This window comes from Fopius arisanus, unplaced genomic scaffold (genome assembly GCF_000806365.1).
Source record: "Fopius arisanus strain USDA-PBARC FA_bdor unplaced genomic scaffold, ASM80636v1 scaffold00021, whole genome shotgun sequence".
Classification (NCBI taxonomy): Eukaryota; Metazoa; Arthropoda; class Insecta; order Hymenoptera; family Braconidae; genus Fopius; species Fopius arisanus.
This window is the reverse complement of record NW_011887760.1, coordinates 229,097-251,151: the sequence shown is the minus strand read 5'-3', so window position 1 is coordinate 251,151 and position 22,055 is coordinate 229,097. Positions and strand designations below refer to the sequence as shown.

Here is a 22,055-nt window from a genome sequence, read left to right as displayed (position 1 = left end):
GAGAATAAGTTTTCTGGAGATTGAGATATTGTTGAGTGTTCATAAAATGTTGGTTCACTGATTTTTCGTCCAATCACTTCAACAGGATAAAACCACTCTGGGATGTAGAAGACAATACATCCAATGCATCGTACATGAAAGGTGTTTCTTTAGCCAAATCTATTTTAGAGTCGTGAATTTTTAATCGTGTGAAACTCTTGCGTCGATTTTATTACTGATTCATGCACCGGAATACGAGGGGTTTGGGGTTGAGTCACACCCTTCTATCGGTTTCGAAATAACAGTGAAAAAAAAAAAGACTCGGTCTATATAAATTAGACGGTACCGGACCCTCGAATCGAATTCATCCAATCGTCGTAGTTCTACCTCTTAATATATCAAAACCACCTAAGGCCACATTTTGCTGCTTGTTATGGGGAGGCTACCTTCTTTGTCGCTGCATATACTTTTTTTTCCGGCAAAGACCCCTCTATGTGTGAAGGAAGTGAATGTCAGGGATGGACGAGGACGAGGAAGGGGAACAGGGGCCATTCATACACGCCTAATTTTTCAACGTCACCCGATATGCAGATATGTTCTACCTATTGCCATACAACCAACATGCAGACACTCATCATTGATGCGAATATCATTTCCTATTTGAACATATGTGGTATCGAATGCGTGATATAATCTTAAATAAAAAATCTCAAAACCTGTTGTGATGACTTTGCCTTAAGGTGACATTGAAACTGAGATAATTACTCGTGAATTGTGGGGGTGAATTGAATGAATGGGCGAGGGAGGGAGGGGGAGAGAATGAGGATGAAAAATATTCAAGCCCTTGACCTCAGAAGGAACTGGAACTTCAAGGATTGGAGAGTGTTTGGGAGCCACTTCAAAGTCTCGTCGCTAATTGGATTTATAACGAGAGGAGTCCTGGGGATTTCCAGCGGGTACAGGACATGCGGATGGTGAGAAGTTGTTGAAGGAGGTGGTGAAATCCATTCGGACTCGATGGCGGCCAAGTGAGCTCCTCTTTATTACTTCTCACCGGGCCTTTTTTTTTTTCATCCAAGGGTGACCCCAGGATCCGATTTATGAACGCGTGAACGCATTCACTCGGAGTGAGTTTCTTGGTGGCACAAGGGGGTGAATATTGATGGAGTTTACCTATGGCAGATGTGCGAGAGGGAGACATTTAAGTCTATGTAAAACTGATAATCTCCGGAGGGTCTTTACAGTGTTAAATTGATACTTTGGGAAAATACCGGGAGATGGGTAGGAGCAGGTTACTTTGTTGCACGTGGGGAATAATTACGACAGGCCGGAAATATTCATTCATGCAACATGATGATTTTTATTATTGGTAATCGCGATAAATATTCAATTATACAGCGGTCTCGATTCGAAGATCGAGAGTACGAGAATCATCATCAGAGCGTTGAGGAGCATTTCTGATATATTATGGCTTGACGTGGCTTTCTTAATGCAATACCCGGTTGAGTCCAATTGCGTGAGGTACATGGTGAATCAATTTTAACTGTACTGAGAGATTTGTGAAATCGATTTCAGTATTATTACATCATGCGGTGGAGTTTTGCGGTATCACACGTTAGTGATGATTCATTTGAAATCATTCGTTTTGATGTTGCTTCTAGACTGAACTAAAATATGTTCCCACTTTTTTTTCCCAAAATTTTTAAAAGCCCCGTAAATATTGCACATCAATTGGAAAATTCTTTACGAGATGAAATTCATTTAATTAGCTTTTGATTATTTCTTCAGGATTTTTCAGCAGTGATTATCATGTGTCATTTGGTTATTTATTGAAGATCAGGTGACTAATCCCAAATTATGGTTCCAACGCCCAGCAAAACATGGCGCACCTCTATTCTAACCTAATATCTGGGATTAACCCTCTTAGCTTCCTCTCAGCTGTTTAGTTTTCGACCTGCCAAGAGTCGACAGCCGGGTATCAGGGGGATCGTAATGCCGAGATTAGTTCACCGTCTCAGATAATATGAGCGCGTGAAATATTGAGAGATCGTTTCAATGCAATTTCTTCAATTGGCTCTTGATTTGGTAATTCCTCTGATTTAAAGTTCACGGTGATGGTTGAAAATACACCATTCGGACATGGCTGAGGAGGCCAGTGGCTGTAAATGGATGAAGGGGGGAGTCAGGATAAAAGGAATGAAGAGGATAGACCTCGATCCCTTGCCTGATGCATTCTGACGTGTGATTATTGCACGGAGGTCGGCAGGGATATATGCTTCACTGCACACTGCGGCCATTACGAATGAATATATCTTTGGCTCTCGAACTTGAAGACAAAATGGCATTCGGAATACTCGAAGGTTAATCTTCCGACACTTTATTCCATCCTTATTACTGAAAAAAGTAAAAAAATATCATGTACAACCGGTGAAAACTAAAATATATTATACAAATTTTGATATATAAAATATATACATCCTGTTTAGACGAACATGTGTATATTTCCATGTCAGCTACTTTCCCGTAATATAAAATTAATATATATTTCGGTTATAGATCGATTTTCGAGGGGGAAGCGATCGGCGAAGGGAGAATTTTCAGGAGAAAGTGATAATGGACTTAGTGGATTTGTTTCCGTTAAAACGGGTGAATATGAATATCGTTTACGATGGCATTTACGTTAACCGTGTGACGGAGAAGTTGTATTTGTGTGCATCAATGGGGCGAGAGAGTATCGCGTTCCACGCGCGCCCACAACCGCGTGTTGCGCGCGACTGTAGTATACCTAGTGCACGTGTTTACGCTTGTAGTCACTTCTAACAGCCGTCGAGAGGTAGAAGGAGATGAATATAGTGCCCCAAGGCTTGCACATCTCCAACGGAGATGGGTATATTGAGGGATTTTGGGTGATCACGGGTAACAGACATCAAGGGGGTTGACCACTTTGCTCACTAACATAAACACATAAGAACCCATGTACCATATGTAAACATCAACCTTTTGCTTTTCCTCGCCATCTCTACCCCGCAGTAGATTTAAGTCTACCGATAGTCAGACAGAGAGGTTAAGAGAACAGAAATCGTTTAACATTCTCACGCTTTGTTTATTTATTTTTTCAAACAACCTCCCAGTATGAGGCGGAAGTCATCTGTTTTTTCTCCTATTTTTTATTCATCCTTTGATATTTCTTCAGTGGCCACTGTACAATGTACGAATGCATGAATGATGGATTTCAAAAGGGATTATAAGTAGCCGAACAGGAAATGTCTAATTTCATTGCTTCTTATTGTAATGGCAGTGTCATCTGCAATGTAGCATTAGTACGATCGGTTTTACGTAAGAACTTCGATTTTCCTGACGGTATCACGTACCACATCGTGATAAGTCATCCATATTTCTACACTACACGAGAAGTTTTTTTTTTTTTTCGTTACTAGTGATCTGAAGATAACATTCGATGTCTTAGTTAATTCCAGTGTATACCGATTGAGGCTTTCAACAGGCAAATTATCTTGGAAAAACGATAGGCAGATAAAGGCAAGAGCCATTACAATGAGAAGAGCGAGGGGTAGAGGCAAATGGAGGAATGGTGAAGATCAATCATGTTATTTTCACGGTTTGCCTTAGCGTCAAGTATGCATAACGATCGGTAATGATTTTTACAATATCTCTTGACGTGCATAACGTGCCAAGCCAATCTATAATATTGGTTAGAATGTATGTATAGAATGAAGAGTAGGCGTGGTTTAAAAAAGTAGGCGGTTACCCTAGGTTGGCGTTATCCCGTCCCTACTCTGTTGGATACAGTATCTCTATCTATCTTTCTTCAACATCAGGAGGCATCGAACTCCAGGACCCCGCTCACTTCTCCGGGGTCGAATGAGTCCTTCTCCATCCAACCTACAGTGAATTTTATACACTTGAGTTGCCGGGGGGGTCAGTGTGAGAAAGACAAGAATCTGGCCTTCCATCGTCTTTTATCCGTCTTAGTCTCCTCGAATTATCAACGGGCGAAAGTGAGACAGTCATATCATATGGATAAAACGTGCAATGGGAATGCCAAGATGCTGGGGATATGAATACGGTTGGAGGAAAATATCGCGGAATCCTCGAGAGTTTGGCATTTGTCTGTTTATCACGGACGAATGGAGGATTTTCCGTTGTTTGGCAGGAATGCTATGGAGTAAAATCGGTTGTTTCATTGAAGACGGGGGCGCCGGGACGCCGGAGGAGATCTTTAACCACCAATGATGCCGGATTCTGATATCAAAATTTGGTTTATGGTATTGAGTACTCTGGATGATTTCCAATAGATGCAAGAGGTTTTGGACCAGGACAGATAATTAATGCCTAATTACCCAATTTACGCTGATGTTTTGGATGGACCTCTAAAAATTTTTCGTCCTAATTTCCGAATATTTTGGTTGTAAAATTCGGATTACTATGAAAATTGAGAAAAATTTTGTAAAAATCTGCAAGAGTATATTTCTCGTTTAAAATGATAAGACGAGTATATTTTCCTTTAGCAAGTATCGGAATTCCGTGCCATGTGAAGCCTTCAAAACAGAAGCAGTATAACACTGAGAAGTCAAAAGGGATCACAGCGGGGGCGCCATAAAAATATTTTTAGATACACGGGTATACAACGACAAGAGCCGAGTCCCTGGGTGCGGACAGGAAAGAGGGAGATGAGAAAAAGCAGTGAAAAAAAAATTCACGTACATACACGACTTTGAATGAGGATGAGACGCTAGTTTTTGGATGGTGGAGGGGGGCAAAGAGAGTGAGGAGTTAAAGAAAAATATAAGAAAAGCGTCGCGAGTGATGCAGGGCAGTATAAATGAGGATGGTGAGGTGGAGAAGATGAAAAAGGAAATGGCTTAGACGAATGATCGAAACGGCGACTGTGGTTCGAAGATGCCACGTGCAACCGATACGTCTCAGCTGCACCATGTCGCTTTCGTATATTCCACTTCTTTTTTATCGGTTTGTCTTTCACTCTGGTGTAGATTTTTTGGGAGGGGAACGCCAAAAAAAGGGGGATATGGGAATTCAATCTTGGAGTGCCAGATACGAGTGGCTGATGTTTTCTCAAGAGTTGGAGCCATGTGTCGAGGCATTTCCTTAATCTTCAAAATCTCCCCGAAAGAACGGTAATTATTCCGATGTTTTTGGAAGATTGAACGTCAATAAAACTGTAAAAAAAACATTACGACGCAACAGATGCCCCTGACTTTTTGTCATTTTTTGTCAAAGAAGTTTTTACAACTCTTCAATGACTTCCGTTTTTTTTTCATTATCTCTCTCTCGCAAACCCTCAAGTGCATTGAATTTCCGGTTCACGAGGCATCGCATCTCTCGATCGGGAATGATGATACATCTCTTTCGACATCTGCAACACCCTCTTTTATTCTTACGAATTGTTACATCACCTCTAGTATCTCAATTGTCTTCGAATCATACGGGTAATTGGTTTCCTATGAGAATGGGAGTTCATAGATCGATCATATGACGATCATGGGGCTCTCCACCAGGTCGTTTAACTGCACTCTCAGATTGAATTTTACCTTCATCGAGAGCCACGCGTGGAAAATAGTACAGAATTGAGAAAATGTTTTGTATGTTGTTTGGTACGCAAGTGCCGAGTCACGCCTTGACAAACAGGGATGTCAAACAGATGTCTATCCATGGTTATTCCATCTCTCTTTTCACGTTTGAATGTCTGGGAGGCCCAGAATGAGGACCCAATCTCTCCCAGTTGTCTGGCATCCATCGAACGTTGCATGAATCCAACAATTTTTCTCCAAGCGATGAAACCCGTTCCCTCGATTTCAGAGTTAAAATTAAACAGTCCCCTTTTCAAACACATTCTCAACACTTTCGTTCTTTTTTTCTGTTTCAATGGGTTTTCTATATTCGTATGATTGATCGTGTCAACTACATTTGGCAGGCTATTTCACTAAAAATAATGGAACGGTTTCATTGTCGCGTATTGAACATTTTATAATTGGTTGTCACACGTTTGTTTTTTTTTTTTTACTTATTTCAATTGAATTTTCAAGTCAAGCAGGCTGATGGTATTTCATTGGGGATACTGAGAGGTGGAAGGGACAACACGTGTGGCACTGAAAGTAGTTCTGCATGTGACACTTGAGAGTCGATATTTCAATGCAACAATTTCTTGAAATAGACGCCGGACAAATCTAGGCTTTTTTTTTGTGCGCGGATTTTCGACGATTAAGTGTAATAACCCGATAATAATAGGTACGATATTAGGTGTTACTTGCGTTCATCTGATCATAAATTTTAACGATACGTCGTAAACCTACTTTTCATTATCTCAGGTACATTAAAAATATTTTGATCATGACTAAGATTTCTTGAGGATAAAAAATGATTGAAGACGTTACATAAACGGATGAGGGCTTGAAAAAAAAATTGATAATATCACGTGATCAATTGGTATAATCATTTGATTCACTTCCGTTTGACTCATCCGATGGTTCTACCACCCACAGTCGCTCAATGCCTCGTTCAATCACTCGATTACAACTGTTAAATCAATGTTTTTGTGTTATTGAATTACTAAACCACCATTCGTTTGTTATGAATTTCTCTGATGCGATAGAGAGGAGAATTCATCGTATCGGCTTGTGATAATGAACATTTGTAACCGGAAGAGTGAACGGGGCGACCGATTGATTACGAAGAACGCGATAATTTGAATGGGACAATGAGCATGAAAGATAGTTATAGGCAAACGTGAACATAACATGGCTCGTTTGAATGAGATGCAGTCGAATGTATGTAGGCGGTTGGACTTTTTCGATAGGTGGCATCCGGTGCCGACAGTCCAAGTCAATCCTGCTGAAGGGAAGTAAAGGGGGAAGCAATCAGAAGCCAAGTTTGTTGTATTCGTCGAGTTGATAGCCAGTATCAAAGCGTGATAACTTGGGGCTATGCGATATTAATGTTTATGATCCAGAAAACAAGCCAAAACAATTTGATTGCGCGACAGTTGATATTGCTTACTCCTCCCTTCGGCTTGTTATCGTTTTATCGTTAATTCGACACACGATGTAATGACTCAGAATGATTTGTTTTTATTTTAAATCTCAAACCAATACCAATTATCCAAGTAATTGAATCTAATGTCGCCAGGAATTTTGCAATTCACACTTCAATCTATTCTTTATCATCTCCTTCAACTGGCGACGTAACAAAAGATGTTGAAGAACATTCGACTACATTCTCACAAAAATTTCGTAACAAAATCCCACTGCCGGTTAGAGTTCCATAACCACGAGGAATAACAATTTCAATTGATTGATAGACGTAATTACATTTACATTGGCCATATTAATCACTGATTTGTCATGGGAAAGAGATGGAATTTGAAAGAGTCAAAAGTAGTCAAAGAATACCCACAATTTTCGAAGGCAGACAATAAGAAAACAAATACAATGGAAGAAGTAAAAACAATAGGGTCTCGGGGATTTTGTCTCGAATTTCAAAATTTTAAAATTCCTTTGGGGGCAATATTCACACAATATCTAACTACAATTGCATGGGTACATAAAAACCTCAGACTGATGAATAGGCACATGCCGTGTCACTGTCCGCGTAATATAATTATCCCCTCCTGTCAGTCTGACTTGTCGCTCCATTCCGCTAAACAATAATCTCGGTAATACATGTAAAAAAATCGATAAAACAATCATGCACGTTTTGAGATGACGACAATCCCCCCCTTTTCATTTTTTGCATTCACACTGCGTGCGCTTGAGAATGAGGAGAATTGGGTGAAAAAAAAAAATCAAATTGTTTTACGAATGAAATAAGAATGGAGATTGGAACTTGAGTTGATGAAAAAACAATCGGTGAAAAATACGTCCTCTTAAATATCCACGCTACCAGCTATTTCACTCATTAACCCTGGGGCGTGCGCATATTTGTTTCACGCATCCGCTTCCGCTTTGGCGAATAATATCTGTGGAATCGTATCACAATGAACGCAAATACCATGAGCGAAGACAGAGAGAGCAAATTCCCTTAAATATTCATCCAATGTAATCTCGGACGAAAGATATTCAAAAGCTTGAACAATCATAAGACTTTGACAACCCAATCCCAAAATAATCGCAGTTATCCATATTTCCCAATTCCAACGAATTCGATGACGAATATCGAGAAATAATGCCACCACATGTTGATTTAGATGATTATATCCACGAGTTTGATAAATATTCATTACTCCTTCATCCAAGAATAATGGAGCATTGTACCAGCCGTCAGCAGGCAAAAAATTCCATTAGATAAATCATCAGAAGATTTTTTTCCTAAATGCTAAGAGAAAAAAAAAATACTGAACCATCCATTAATGCCCTTCCCATCGATCATAGACTGGAGCCCATCAAATTTGACCTGACGCAATTCAGCGCAACCCCTTGCCTTGAAAAAACGCCTGCAACGTATTTGTTTAATTATCAACGGTACCGCATTAACTCGTTAATTGAGCGTCAGATGGCGCTCATTGTATCCAGATTGACACGCTTTGTACTGGTCACCCCTCTTTACCCCCTAAACCCCCCTCCCCCCCCCATTCCACCAGTATTTCGTGTAGGAGTTGGCGGGTGGTGTATATATAACGCGAGACACCCAATGGTGATTGTCAAGTTTCTCCATTATATCTATATATTTTAATACATCAGGGTAAAATCGTGCGCATGCTTCTCAATACATCTCATAGGCCCCATGGACTTAGGTCTACCTGTCTATCCTGTTTTGAAATAAGGGGAGGAAAATAGCGGCGGCGTCAATGAGCGAAACAGAGAAATACCAGGCAAGACCGGATGGTACAGTGTTAATCGTATGCACAAATTAGAACAATGAGTTTGAATAGCATTATTCGTGTACCCTCCCCATCACCCCCTGCTCTTTCCATCACGGGGTACATGCCAACCGGCTTGAATGACACTTCTATGGGGGTCTTGCGCGATTGGGTCCTCTCTTGGTTCGTCTGTTCACGCAGAAACTAAAACTCCCATTGTTGATGAATTTTGTGTGAGGTCTCTTTCCACCGGTGAATACACAAAATCGAATAAAAATGATGAGGCATAACTAGCTGGTCCTCAATGCCTCAGCTTCGCTTTTTCGCCCATTGCGAATTAGAGATGGAGAAAAAAAAAGGTGACGAAGGTATTTAGGCTCGTTTAGAAATAATTCCCACACTGCTTGTGAAAGAACTTATTTGCCGCTGAGTTTCAAACCATTCATTCTACTCTTTTACTTTTTTTCTCAATGTTTTAAGGTTTTTTTTTTGTACATTCGCTTTTTGTCTCCCCTTTGTCCTTCATTCGCTGGCCAGAATGAGGAGAAAAGCACCGAGAATTATTGGTGCTCTTCATTAAATTGGATCCTCGATAATTAATAGAAAGAGGCACAAAAGTTTGAGGTAACAATAATATAACCACAACCGCTACTCTCCAAGTCCTTCAAACGCGTTTGTGTCCTCGGCCTCTGTTTCACCCCCTTTCACCCCCCGTTCAAGTTCTTTGGTATTAATGTCGATAAAATTTTCATATAAATTCATCGCGTGAATATAGAGATAGAGAAATAACGGGTATTGCATACTCGAAGTATCTGCTGCTTTATGTTCGCCTTTTACTTTTTTTTTTTAGAACACTTCTGGTTGTCGAATGTCGTCAATTTTCTTTTCAACTTTTTTTCTCACCAGCCCTCCCTCCCCCTTGCCCCCTCTCATGCATACACTGAAGGGGTAACGAGCCTCGAGACGCGAGAGAGAGAGAGTATCGAGCCTCTGATTAAATTACATCCCATGCGCTCGTTGAATAATCGATAGGGGATATAAAAGGTGGTTGGATAGTCATTGGATGAAAGAAGAAGAGGATGAGGATAGAGGGAGAGGTATTGGAGATCGGGTCGTTAACGAATTTTCTTTCACCTCTTGGAGGAGATCTCGAATGCACCTGCCTTCACTCACTAACATCGTATGGTTTGTAGATAGGTGGTAACATGCAGACATGGGTTTGCAGAGGGTTGAAAAGAGGGAGGGAAGAGCAGAAGAGTTGGAATACTAAAGTCGAGGAGGTTTATGTCGGATATCGGTATTGAGTGGTTCCAACTCACCCACCCCTGGTGGTGTCGACTGACGATACATACTCAATACAGTGGCAAAGTATCATACTCAATACACATTCGAGTTCCACCAATGAATCATAATGGAAATGAGAGAATTACGAGGTGGAACGATTCTTTTATTTTTTTTTCCCCCCCGTAGAAAATGAAAACAACTGGAATACGAAACGATACGAAATCCTTGGGCATTCAAATTTATTATAATTGACAAATGAAACAAATGAAAATATCTCTTTATTCCTCTTAATCTCGAATGTCTATAGATTGGTGCGGACATTAGAGCAAGGACAAGACTGAAAATTAGACGCTCGGGGGTTCGGATTAAAATAATTAAAACGTCCCAGAGTGGAAGAGGCAAAAGACCTATCCTCTATGTATGTTGGGTGATGTAAGGGGTTGGGAAAAGGAACGTGAGACAGCGGAAAACTGGAGGAGAGATGAGTTCAAAAAAAGAAGGGTTGAAAAAAAAAACGCCGAGAGACAGGAGGAAGAGTTAGCCGGGTTTGATAAGCGAACGAAGAAAAACACAGACTTGATCAAAGTGAAATACGTATTGCCAGGTCATGTGGGTAATTATCCTGGACCTTTGCGCTAACCCCTTTTCCCTCGAACCTCCCTCAAACCTCCCTCAAACCTCCCCCAAACCTCCCCCAACCATCTCTCTCTCCCTCTGCCCTTTTTCACTTGCCTCCCTGATGCCTCTTTTTTCCCTCCTTCCTTTATCCTCCAGAATTTCCACCACTCCTACGGAATTGCGCCGATTCGTCTCGGAAGAGCTTGTGGACGCTTGCGCATTCCCCTACTTTTCCATTCTCCATCTTCTTAATTTCAAAACACGACACTCTGAAAATATACATATGCTTGATTCGAAATACCCCGAGTACCTATTACACTAATTAATCTCATTGATGAACGTATTAATACACCTGTGAGATAATATTCGAACTTGTGAAGAGGATGACGGAATCTTGGCGATATTGGAGGGTAGAATGAAGGGACTCTCTGATTTTGCGTGTCGACGGTTTGATGAACTGATGCCTTGATGATGGTCCAAAGAGTTGAAACTCTGTTGAAATACCAGAGCATCCTAATTAGCTAAGTAAAGGGCTGAAGGGAAGAATACATGATATCACTTATGCCTCTCCATTCCGCCATAATTCAGCGTCTTCTTCATATTTCCGAATGAAATATCCCCTAAGTTTATTTTCAACTTTGTTTATACTCCATTCCCTGCATCACCGTTCGCACATTTTTACCTCGCCCTCTTCACACCCATTCAACGTGACGCTTTTTTTATTTAAATTTCTTCATGCAAACTGATTCTTAATTAGCCTATGGGAAAGATCACACGACGAGGTGTCAAAAAACGTTTTGATAATATCTGAGGGATTCATTAATATTCGTATCCAAATGAATCCGTCGGGAATGCATTAATCGATCTCGCGCATCTAGACAGTTTGGGATTTTCCATTGACTTCACAATCATCCCTCTCAAACGTGAATTTGAATAAGTTTTGGAGGTACTGTAGAACGCGATAAAATCGTGGGAGCTTTGACGGATGGATTTCTAATGATTGATAAAGATAATTAAGCGAGTCAGACCAGTCTCTTTCCCTACTGTTCACCCTCTTTCATACCCCCTTCTTGCTGCTGAAGCTGACGCGCCAACCCTTTGATTCAAGTAAACCCAGCATCACCCCCCAAAAAGGGGTGGCCCCCTCCTACCGATGTCACCATAACGCCTACAACGTTACTTCGACAGAGATTCAGAGAGACAGAGTGAGAGAAAGTGCTCTTGAAATCTCAACAGAAACCATTTTCACATCTCTCAACGTCCAACTCAAAAATAAAATACACGAAATTACCATGAAAATCAATAAAAATGATGGTTAAATAAATTATCCCAAATCATAGCTTTTGAATACTGAAATCGATAATGTGAAACGTCGGAGGATCACCTAAATCGTGGAAAAAACAAGTCCAGAGAAAACAATCGCGTCTACCTCCCTTTTCCGCAGTTCTTTATCCCTCTTTCTCCGGACGTTTGAAACAAAAACTCCGGATTCAACCCCCAACCCTCTAATATAACCACCCCCTGTTGACCCACCTCCCTCCCTCCCCCCGGGGGCAGAAGCAACCCTTCCAGGGCAAAGAGAAGACCGATATATGCAAAAAGTCTGAACCCCTCCCTCAGTACAGCGTTATACACGTCGTGAATGCCGAGGCACAATGAGCGAGTAATAATTTAAAACACGGATAAAATCGATATAGTGCCTACCCCTTCGTTTATGGCTATACACTTTTTTTCCTTCTTCGCTTTTAATACACCCCTCAAACTCACCCCCACTGTCCCCACCGCTTTGGATTTTGTGTCACGCGGGGTGATTTCACCGCAAACGATTTCAAACGCTGCGTTTGGACGCTTGTGGTCTCGCCCTTATCTCTATCTATTTTTTGTTCTCTCTTTTGTCTCTTTTTTACACTCAGACGTAATTACAAATTTGTATGGCCTGCGCTGTTTGTATCGGGCCAGCCATTTTTGATCCCATTCTGATCAGGCCATGTCCTCGTGTTTCCAACATCTCCCACCACTTCTTCTAGATACTCAACTCCTATGGGTAATAAAATCACCGTCGCTGACTCATTGATTTCGTTACCAGATAAACTATACATACACTGGCATTCACACTCGGGAGAAATTCACATTTCTTTGTTTTGCGGTGTTTACTTTGTTAGCGAATTGTGAGCGTATGTTTGAAGATGAAGGGTACAGTGTACCGAGAGATATTCAATTGGGTCGTCTGACAATACGCCGATAAAAATTGCTTGTAGAATTTACTCTGATGTTTAGTAATCGTCTAGCATATTGGCTCTTAAGAAATTTTTACACTCATATTTTATTTCAATCTAAAATACTTTTTTTTTCTCTACGTCAGGGTAAAATTTATTGCAAAATTTTTATCCGTGTATTAGATGTTATCTAATTTGATAGAATGGCTTGATTTTTTTAACGCGCAGAATACGCTGTTGAGCACTTGAGAAAAACTTTCCCAACCTCTTGTTTGTGATTTAGGAGTAAAATTTTCAATATTTGCAAAGTGAATTCTTTCACTTTGATGGAATAAAACATATTCATCCAGCTCGATGTTCGTCCGTGTTGATCGTTATCGAGAATATCGTAAATCATTCGGCTTCAGAGGAGGTTTAAGGTAGCTCGTCATTTATTTCGTTATAAATATGTTGTAATTTATAAACGTGCGCATCGGATATTTCCATTATCTCCATCATTTTTTCTCATTTAGGAGAGAAGCAAAAGGTAAAAAAAAAACACATTGAATATTTTGCACGGATAGCGTTCGTATAATCCTCAATTCTGTTCATTGCCTTTAATTTGCATATTCGAAATCCTCGATACTGTATTCATACGGGGGGGTAGGGATATTAACCGAATTGAATTAACCACGATGGGAGTTTTCATTATTGAGAAAATTTTCAATTTTCCACTATTAAACTCGGGTGTTCACCGCATATTCTTAACTGGCGCAACGCGTGCTTTTCCGAATCAGCAGAAATCGTGGACGCGTGGCAATTGCCGGAAGCCTCACGCACACAAATGAATATCGAATATACATAATGCCCTATTTTATTTACGATAATTATAATGTTAATGCGTAATGTACATTTGCGAATCTCTGACTCATGGGAGTTGAACATTTGTAAGCCGAAATTAATTATTGATAATTTAATGATTAATAATCCCTACTTTCTTTCCTTCCTAATCATCAGCTCCAGTAGGATCTACTCATTAATTGCCACACACTGGAATTACAATTAATGAGGATGACTTATCATCCCGTGATATCAGTCTCACTCATTCTCACAATTAACGTTCTATTTTCCGTGATTATAAGGGCATGTGACTCTGAGAAATTGCTTCTCGATACATTAGCTGAGATAAATATTAATCGCCGTCACGATTGGGGAAATACACAAGGAAAAAAATACAGACGAAGACTTTTGAAAAATAAATCCCAATGAAATAGCGTGTGATTTATGGACAAACAGGGTAAAAAAAAAAATTGAGTGAGTACTAAAAATTCAACCGACATTTAACCGTTTACTTAATCCACTCCCGTCGTGGTGACGTCTGCGCTATGCAAATAACTTTATACATCTTCCCACATTTTAATAACAACATAATACAGGAGGGATTAAGATTTGTAACGTAATTTATCAAGATCATGTGAAAATCACGTCAATCGTTGAATTGATGTGGTCCATAAGCTCGACCATCTGCACAATATCAGTAATATTGAGGTAAATCTGACATAGATACTGTCTCGAATTCTCTGAGGTTACACTTAACGATATGTGATTCTCACTCCACTTTATTCAGAAGCAACTCTCCATCTCCATTAATACATTCATCCGCACCATCCACCAACCGAATATCACGGCCTTCTGATTAGACGTAGAATTAATGATTCGAAAATCAATACAGGGCCACTCCCAAGAGTATTAAGACACCGTTCAGAGAAATAAAGGGAGGAGATGGTGTAGAGATGCCACTGAAACACTCAGTTGTAACCGTCAGGCCGAGATGAAGCGAGCTAGAATACAGAAGGGAGATAAAGAAGGGGATTTGGTTGGTATAGTTTCAGGGGACTCCTACTATTTTGTCACCAAACCCTTCTTCGGTCCTTTGATAACTAATTAGTGTTTTACCTCTTCTCCCCTATCGACCTCTCTCTCTCTCTCAGCTGTTCTCTCTTTTATCGTACCAATCAGCGGTGTGTCTTCAGTCAACGCCACCCCTCTTCCACCTCTGGGAAAAGGGGTCAGAAAAGAGAGGCAGAGGAAGAGCAGACGAGAGCCAAATAGGAGGAAAGGGGGCGAAACCCTTTTTAGAAGGCCTATGTCGAATCCACTGTACCTTCCATACCCCAAAGATGGGAATCAAAGGATTTTCAGTGTGAAGCGCCAAAAGTGCAGAAGGATATTTCAAAATCGTTCTACGAACCCTTTTCTATACTCTCCACCGCTTTTGCCAACCCTTTTTTGATTTTATTTGATGGAGAGTTATGTATAAGGAGAGGAGCCAATGTCCGAGACGGCAGGGAGAAGGGAATTTTTCATTCATTATTCTTTGATTTACCAAGAATATCGAGTTCTAAAAAAAATATCAAATCTTATTCATATGTAATATGAATATACGATCTTGCAGAGTGATTTTATGAGCTGAGTATTTGCCCTGAATATTCATATTTCATTGAAAAAAGAATTCTTAACGCGTCCGAGATCAACGCTGAACATAACGTGAAATCGTAAATATTCAAGCATTCTTATATTTTCATCAAACCTATCATTAAAATTTATGTTACGATCAGAGAATCACTGGATATACATAGATATATGAGTTGGGCTGGGATCGGCTTACAGTCGTGTACCAAAAACTCGTGCACTCGGAGGGTTGCGAGTCGCGAGGAAAATACAGGGGGTATGTATTCACGTTAGAATCGTGGGGATGGCGCTCACACCCTCGAAGAGGAGGGTAATATTGTAATCTATGTGTGAAAGAATGCGGTGCGAGGAGATGAAAAAGTGGCGAACTCCAATGGCACCAGACCTAGAGTTTTAAGGGGGTAGTTTTCGGCGTCGATGCGCCAATGTTCGAACTCTGCGGTCATCCGGGGGTTGGAGATGCTTTCTGTCTTTTTTCCACTTTCTGGGCGATTCGCGAGGAGATGAAGTGCCGTGTGAACGTTGTGGGTGCGGTACGCGTATACGGAAACAATGACGCCTGTACCCAAATCCCTGCTTTCTATTCGCTTTTTTTCTTTTGCCATGGGGTGCCATTAGAACCCCGCGGCGTACCCATAAAAATATAACCCTCGCATTGTGCCGGTACCAAGCCGAAGGTAGAGATATTCCACTACGGAAACTCATACCCACTCACCCTCTTTCAATTTTTCCAATGAACATTCTTCATTTGCATTTTCTTCTGTGAATTTTTCACTCCAAGTTGAAAATATATGAATAAATGACAGATTTATTGTCTAGGATGGTCGCTGTTAGGACTCTATGTAACAGCGAATTTTCAACTTTATTGTTCATTTGTGTGCATTTGGAACAATGATGATTAATTCCGATTGGATGTTGATTGCAATATCACGAGTCAATTGGCTTACACTGCAGAAGGATTACAAAGATGATTGACTTCTGGAATTGAGAAGCATTGTCATTTGTTCGACCGTGGAAAATTGAAATGACAAAACAGTAATTTGATTGAATGTCAGTTTGACCATGGGCTTGAATTGAAACTGGTGATGCAGCATCAATCCGGGTAGAATTGTCGATTCATGTAAATTGTCACAATACACTTCATACCAATTTTTTTTTTTTTTTAATATATGCATTCAACCAGAATTTCCCCACCACCTGGGGGCATTCCAGCGGACCGTGTGGCACACATCGAATCTTTCCATTGTTCATCCGGGAACGAGTCGTATTATCAATTTTGATATTTTACCAACTCCATTGTATCCCCTCGATGAAACTCATCTGAATCACCGTCACGTCATCTATCTGTCAGTGATCTGATTTTTCCTGAAAAAGAAGAATGCACTCATCCCTCAAATTTCACCTACAATCGGAAAAAGTCATCGATGAAAAGTGTGAGTGAAGAACAAAAAAAAATAACCGGGGGAGAAAAGTAGAAGAAAAAAAAAAGTGAATGAAGAATACTTGAAAGAGGTGCTTGTGTCTAATGATGTTTGAGGAGGGGCTTTAATTTTTCATTAAGACAAAGTAGAACATCAAAGACCGTCTTCATTTTTTTATCCAATGCCCGTCATCCCAGGAATCGAGAGTGGATTGCCCGCGGCATTGTCGTTCACTGACTTGTCTCCGCTAAAAAAAATCCTTTCTCTACCTCGATCTATTGACATTCTGTAAATATCAGCAGTGATGCGTTCGAACCCCTTTGCCTTCCATTATCAAACACCCGTTAAAAAACTCTGAAAAATACATAACCAAGGAGTGCCATCTGTACCACCACCCCACAACGATCAATTATTACGAGATTGATTCTAACGAGTACACGTAACCACTGATACCCTTTTTTTCCTTCCTCGGTCTTATTCACCTCGAAAATCTTCCATTATTGTGATATTCACACTTATGTGGTTTTAGATCTCGCGTCGGTCGATATCTTAATAATGAATACAAGGGGGTTCACTCTTGTTGGCTGTTGTGAGATTGAAGAAGGGGTGTCCAGGGGGTTGTGTAGGAGTGAGGTGATTGAGGGGTACTAACAGGGACAGGGTGGTGCGTTACGATATAGATGTCTATATACATGTATAATGCTTATATACAAGGGGGGAAAAAGAGGGACCGCCATAGAGAAAACGAGGAGACGAATGCGGGGGTGGGGCGAGGTGGAAGATCATTCGCACCTCGGTGGTGTAATGAGAAAATTTGAAATATCGCACCCACCATCCCTTCAATGTATAACGAAAAAAAATATATATATAAATAACACTGTCGTAGTCATATCCGACTGATCCACCGTCTCCTTTCTCTGCCTCCTATCTGCCTTGTGAACCCCTTCCCTTTCCATTCCCTTCCTCATAGCACACTCCACGGAATTACTCATTCTAGTTTTTTTTCTTCTCAATTCATAATAGCTCATGCCTTCATGCCTTGAAATCCCACAAATTGATCCTTCCTTTTTATCCCCTTTCACTAGTAAAAGCAAAATGTACAAAGTAATTTGTCGAAAAGTTTAAACTTTTGGTTGGCGATCATCAGAATCGCAGCTGCAGTTGCACCAAAAGCCAAAAACCCAGCACCGAGTAATGATCGACTCGACCCCTGCATAAGGAGGCTAATGTCTAGCGTCACGAAACCCTATCGTTCTCCATTTTTTTTTTCACCTCTCATTTTTCCTTTGTTATAACGAGAAACTCGTATAATTTGATGTATTCCTCAGATTCTGATTGGAAGATTAACGACAGAATGATTAATTCCATCAGAGATGGGGATGAGGTTGGAGGTGGGAGGGGGAGGGGGAGTAATATTATCATTTCTATGCACATCGCGGGGTACATAGATGCACCACGTGGTTGTGACGATAGACGTTAGCATCGTCCAACTGGTAATGACGAACACATGCGCTTCTCAAACCCTCCAGTCTCCGTTATTCCAATCGGTCCGCAAGATCTGTATGTGTGTATGTGTTCTACATATGTTCGACTCATTAATCGGCATCTGGAGTCAATTAAAATTATCGTTAATTATTAGTTTGGCGGATGACTATTCATTGATTCGGAAAAATATAAATTAGTGGGCACTCGGTGATCGCTCGGTGATCGCTCTAATTTTTATTCAATAATAGTATTACTTCTTGAAATATTCAAAATAAATATTACAAGTCAAAATACTATAATGTAAACATATTACGCAATCATTATATTATTTTTTTTTATATTACAAATGAAAGGATTATTATATAAATTGTTTGCTGCGCAAAAGTATTAGGTATACTGGCAAAATACTGTAGCTCTCTTTATTTTTTAAATGATTTTTAAAGCGAAATCCCTAAGTGTAGTCCGATTTTTGGGATTTGCGGATGAGCTGGGGATTCCTTTTGTGTACGTTAAGCAATAATTTTGTAATATTTCGATATAATGTGTATTTTGTTGAAATATTTTTTGTTGTAATTTTTGGAGGGATTATTTGGAGTAGTTGTGTTATTTTGATAGGTAATTGGCGACTCAAGCGGGTAATTTGGCAGAATTTATAAAACATTTTGATATTTTACTTGATAATTTTCATCGAATGATTTCATTGAATTTTAGTCGGAATGATGGTCTCCATTCACTCTCGTGCAGGATGTTAGCCTGTCTCTATTGATACACATCCGTTCCCCCCGCGCAATTGGAATTGCTGCGTATTACAGGTCTCAAATACCTATTTACGCTCTCCGTATTATTCCGTAATTATCGATAACATCGTCAAGGTTTTTTGCCGGAAAACAATGGGTCATTACATTACTTATAGTCTATAGCTAAAAGCTGTACGTGGCACTAGATTTTTTTTTCAAACGCAAATGCTCTGATATCTTGAATATGTTTGGGATATCAATGCGAGACATAAGGACGATTTATAGCTATTTCTTGTACTTCTGGGAGGGAGTGATCGGTGAAATAATGGAGAAATAGTTTCAACCAGTTCCATATATGATTTATGAAATTTATTTGCCAACTTTAGACACGTGGCAGGTTACCGCACTTATGTTCAATCATATTGACCGGTTGAACAGTGGTATGGTATCAGGGTGTATAGACACTATTGAATCACGTAAATATTCAACTGATTTTCCTCCATTTCAACTGGTGACAAATTTTCCAATACTGTCCATTAAATGACTCTTTCAATCAAGTGAATTATTTCAAATCCCTTCTGAAAATAAGACGACTGAAATAAACGATAATTGATCATTTTGGGAAGAGATTGACGTTTGAACCGATGATCAATTCTTACTTTTCATTCGTCTAACAATTAGCTGCTCGATGAGCGTTCGTATTTATTTGACCTCCTCTGATAATGATCGATAAACATGTGAAAATATTCATGATTTCCAATGGGGTGAATGCACCCACTAAATTTCATCATGTTTGTTTTCACCCCGCTAAAACTCTTTATATCTCGGATATTCCGGGGTTCTTAAAATATTCGCATTTCATATGAATTAATTAACTGAGCGTTTGAAGTTATAGCCCCGCGAAACCTTACTCCAATCTTATACGTACAACCTCTCCCTAAGTCTATTTTTGTTTAAAATCCCATCTCATTTCTCTCTCTTTTCCTTCTTTGCCCTCTCTGCCTCAAACATTATGATTGATTTCAAGTTTGTGACTATTCGCTGGAAATACTGTTACCGCAAAGTCTCGCGGATGGAATTCAGGATGGAATTGTTGATGGAAATGATCATAGACTGTGGACGAAATGTTGTTTCCAAGACGGTGGCGAAAGACCAGTGGCTATTTTAAAGTGCGATTGAGACGCGTAGACCATATTGGCGCCGCATTAATCGTAAATTCACTAGGAGGACATATAAACCCTCAGTGTTAATCTCAATTTCCCTTTGACCAAATAAAAGCTGCCAATGTACCATTCATCACCTGATCTAATTTCAAAACAATTTTCACTGAATAGAATATTTTTTTTTCATTTTATTGCAGAGAGCAACGCTGGCTGAGAACGAGGTGACCACGTTGAAGGAGCAGCTTGCTGCACTGACTGATGGTAATTCTAAGACTGAGGGACAACAGCAGAAGTCCCAAAATGCACAGAGCACAGATACAAGTCATGATCAAAGTAATCCAAGGAGAACTCCCAACAGTAACTTGGAGCAGGAGCTTCAAGCCAAAGATAAAGAGGTAAATTCACTTGTCAATTAAAAAATCATCATTACCTCAAATGACGTACTGAGAGAATGACACTCTTGTATCACTTATTGAGCCACTTCTTTCTACTCTGTGAGGAGTACTATTTGGTTTATTTCTGTCAATGTCACACATTTCAATTTACTCTATGAATGGCATAGATACAATAGATGGAACGTGTACATGAACGTGTGCAAATGCAAGAGGGGCTCAACACTTTCTCCCTTTCGCCTCGCACATTCAACCCCTTCTCTGTACCAACAAACACCTATAGACTGAAAACAACTACCATGGCGATGGTAATATAACAATGGATGTTGAATACCGATCGACGTATTACCAGATGCTATTCACTTTTTAACCTATCACCCTGATTGACTCGCACAATCCTCCCATTTTCCACTTAAGCTATACCCACAAATTCCGCATTACCACAGTAATTACCATTGCATTATATCGTTACTCTTCTCTTCTCATCCATAGCTTGAACGCAATACTCGCTGAAACCCAGACATCCTCATTCAGGAAATAAAAATTCAAATCCAAATGATATTAAAGATGCAGTTTACTTGCACTCGATGTCAGTATATGAAAGTTCAATAGTCACGCATGTGTATTTTTGGATGGAGACATTTTGGACGTGCCTTCATTCCCCAGAATGCGACACCAACGAACCCGCGACGACGAGTGAAACTTATGCGGGACACAGCGAGCGTATATTAAATAAGCGATGGAAAGTGTCATTTCAATATAAATCCTAATATCGTTTAACGACAATTGGCGATGCTATAAGTGGACGATGGGTGTCTAAAAAAAATATGTACGCATAAATAGTGGGTAGTAAGGTTGTGAGTAATTTTCACCGGCAATGATACCGTCCGCATTTACGTCTGTACGGTAAATAAAATCAAAGACATATTCAATGTGGGTAAGTGAATGCGAGACCATTTGCCACAACGTTGTGTCACGCTCAAAATAAACCCTCAAGATATAGAAACCAATCGTAAACGGTATCACGAGAATGAAAAGGAAATAAATTGACTGGGCAACGGGAAAGGGAGGCGGGTGGTATATTTTGTTTGAAAAAAATAACTGATGAAGAAGCTGAGAAAGCCACACTCACTGATAATCGAGTGTTCTCGTTTTCTCGCTATTTTACTGTCAACGATTCACGTTGATTACTCGGAATTTCTGGTGTATTTATATACTACACATCATTGGGAATCATCGTACGTCTATTAACCATTGGGTTATGGTAGATGGAATGACATTAATTCGTGCTGATATTATCAGTCTCGAATACCCTTTCCAATATTTTCCCCGTTTAATACGACGATTTGCTCCTTAAATATACTTCAATGATATTTATAATGGCACGTTTTCTAGGTGGTTAAAAGAGTTGAAAAATAAATATATTGCTGTGCCCACCTGGCATAAGTAGCTGAGGATAAGAGCAGTCGTATGTTTACT

General features: G+C 40.0%; 1 protein-coding gene across 1 annotated transcript in view; it reads left to right on the top strand.

Annotated features, from left to right (window-relative positions):
- Positions 1 to 22,055, top strand: part of cut (homeobox protein, cut) — a gene marked incomplete at its 3' end in the record, with an annotated part of 80,230 nt that overhangs the window by 16,265 nt on the left and 41,910 nt on the right. Inside the window, 1 exon segment of the mRNA XM_011301266.1 lies at positions 20,382 to 20,579. Coding sequence (XP_011299568.1) covers positions 20,382 to 20,579 — 198 coding nt within the window.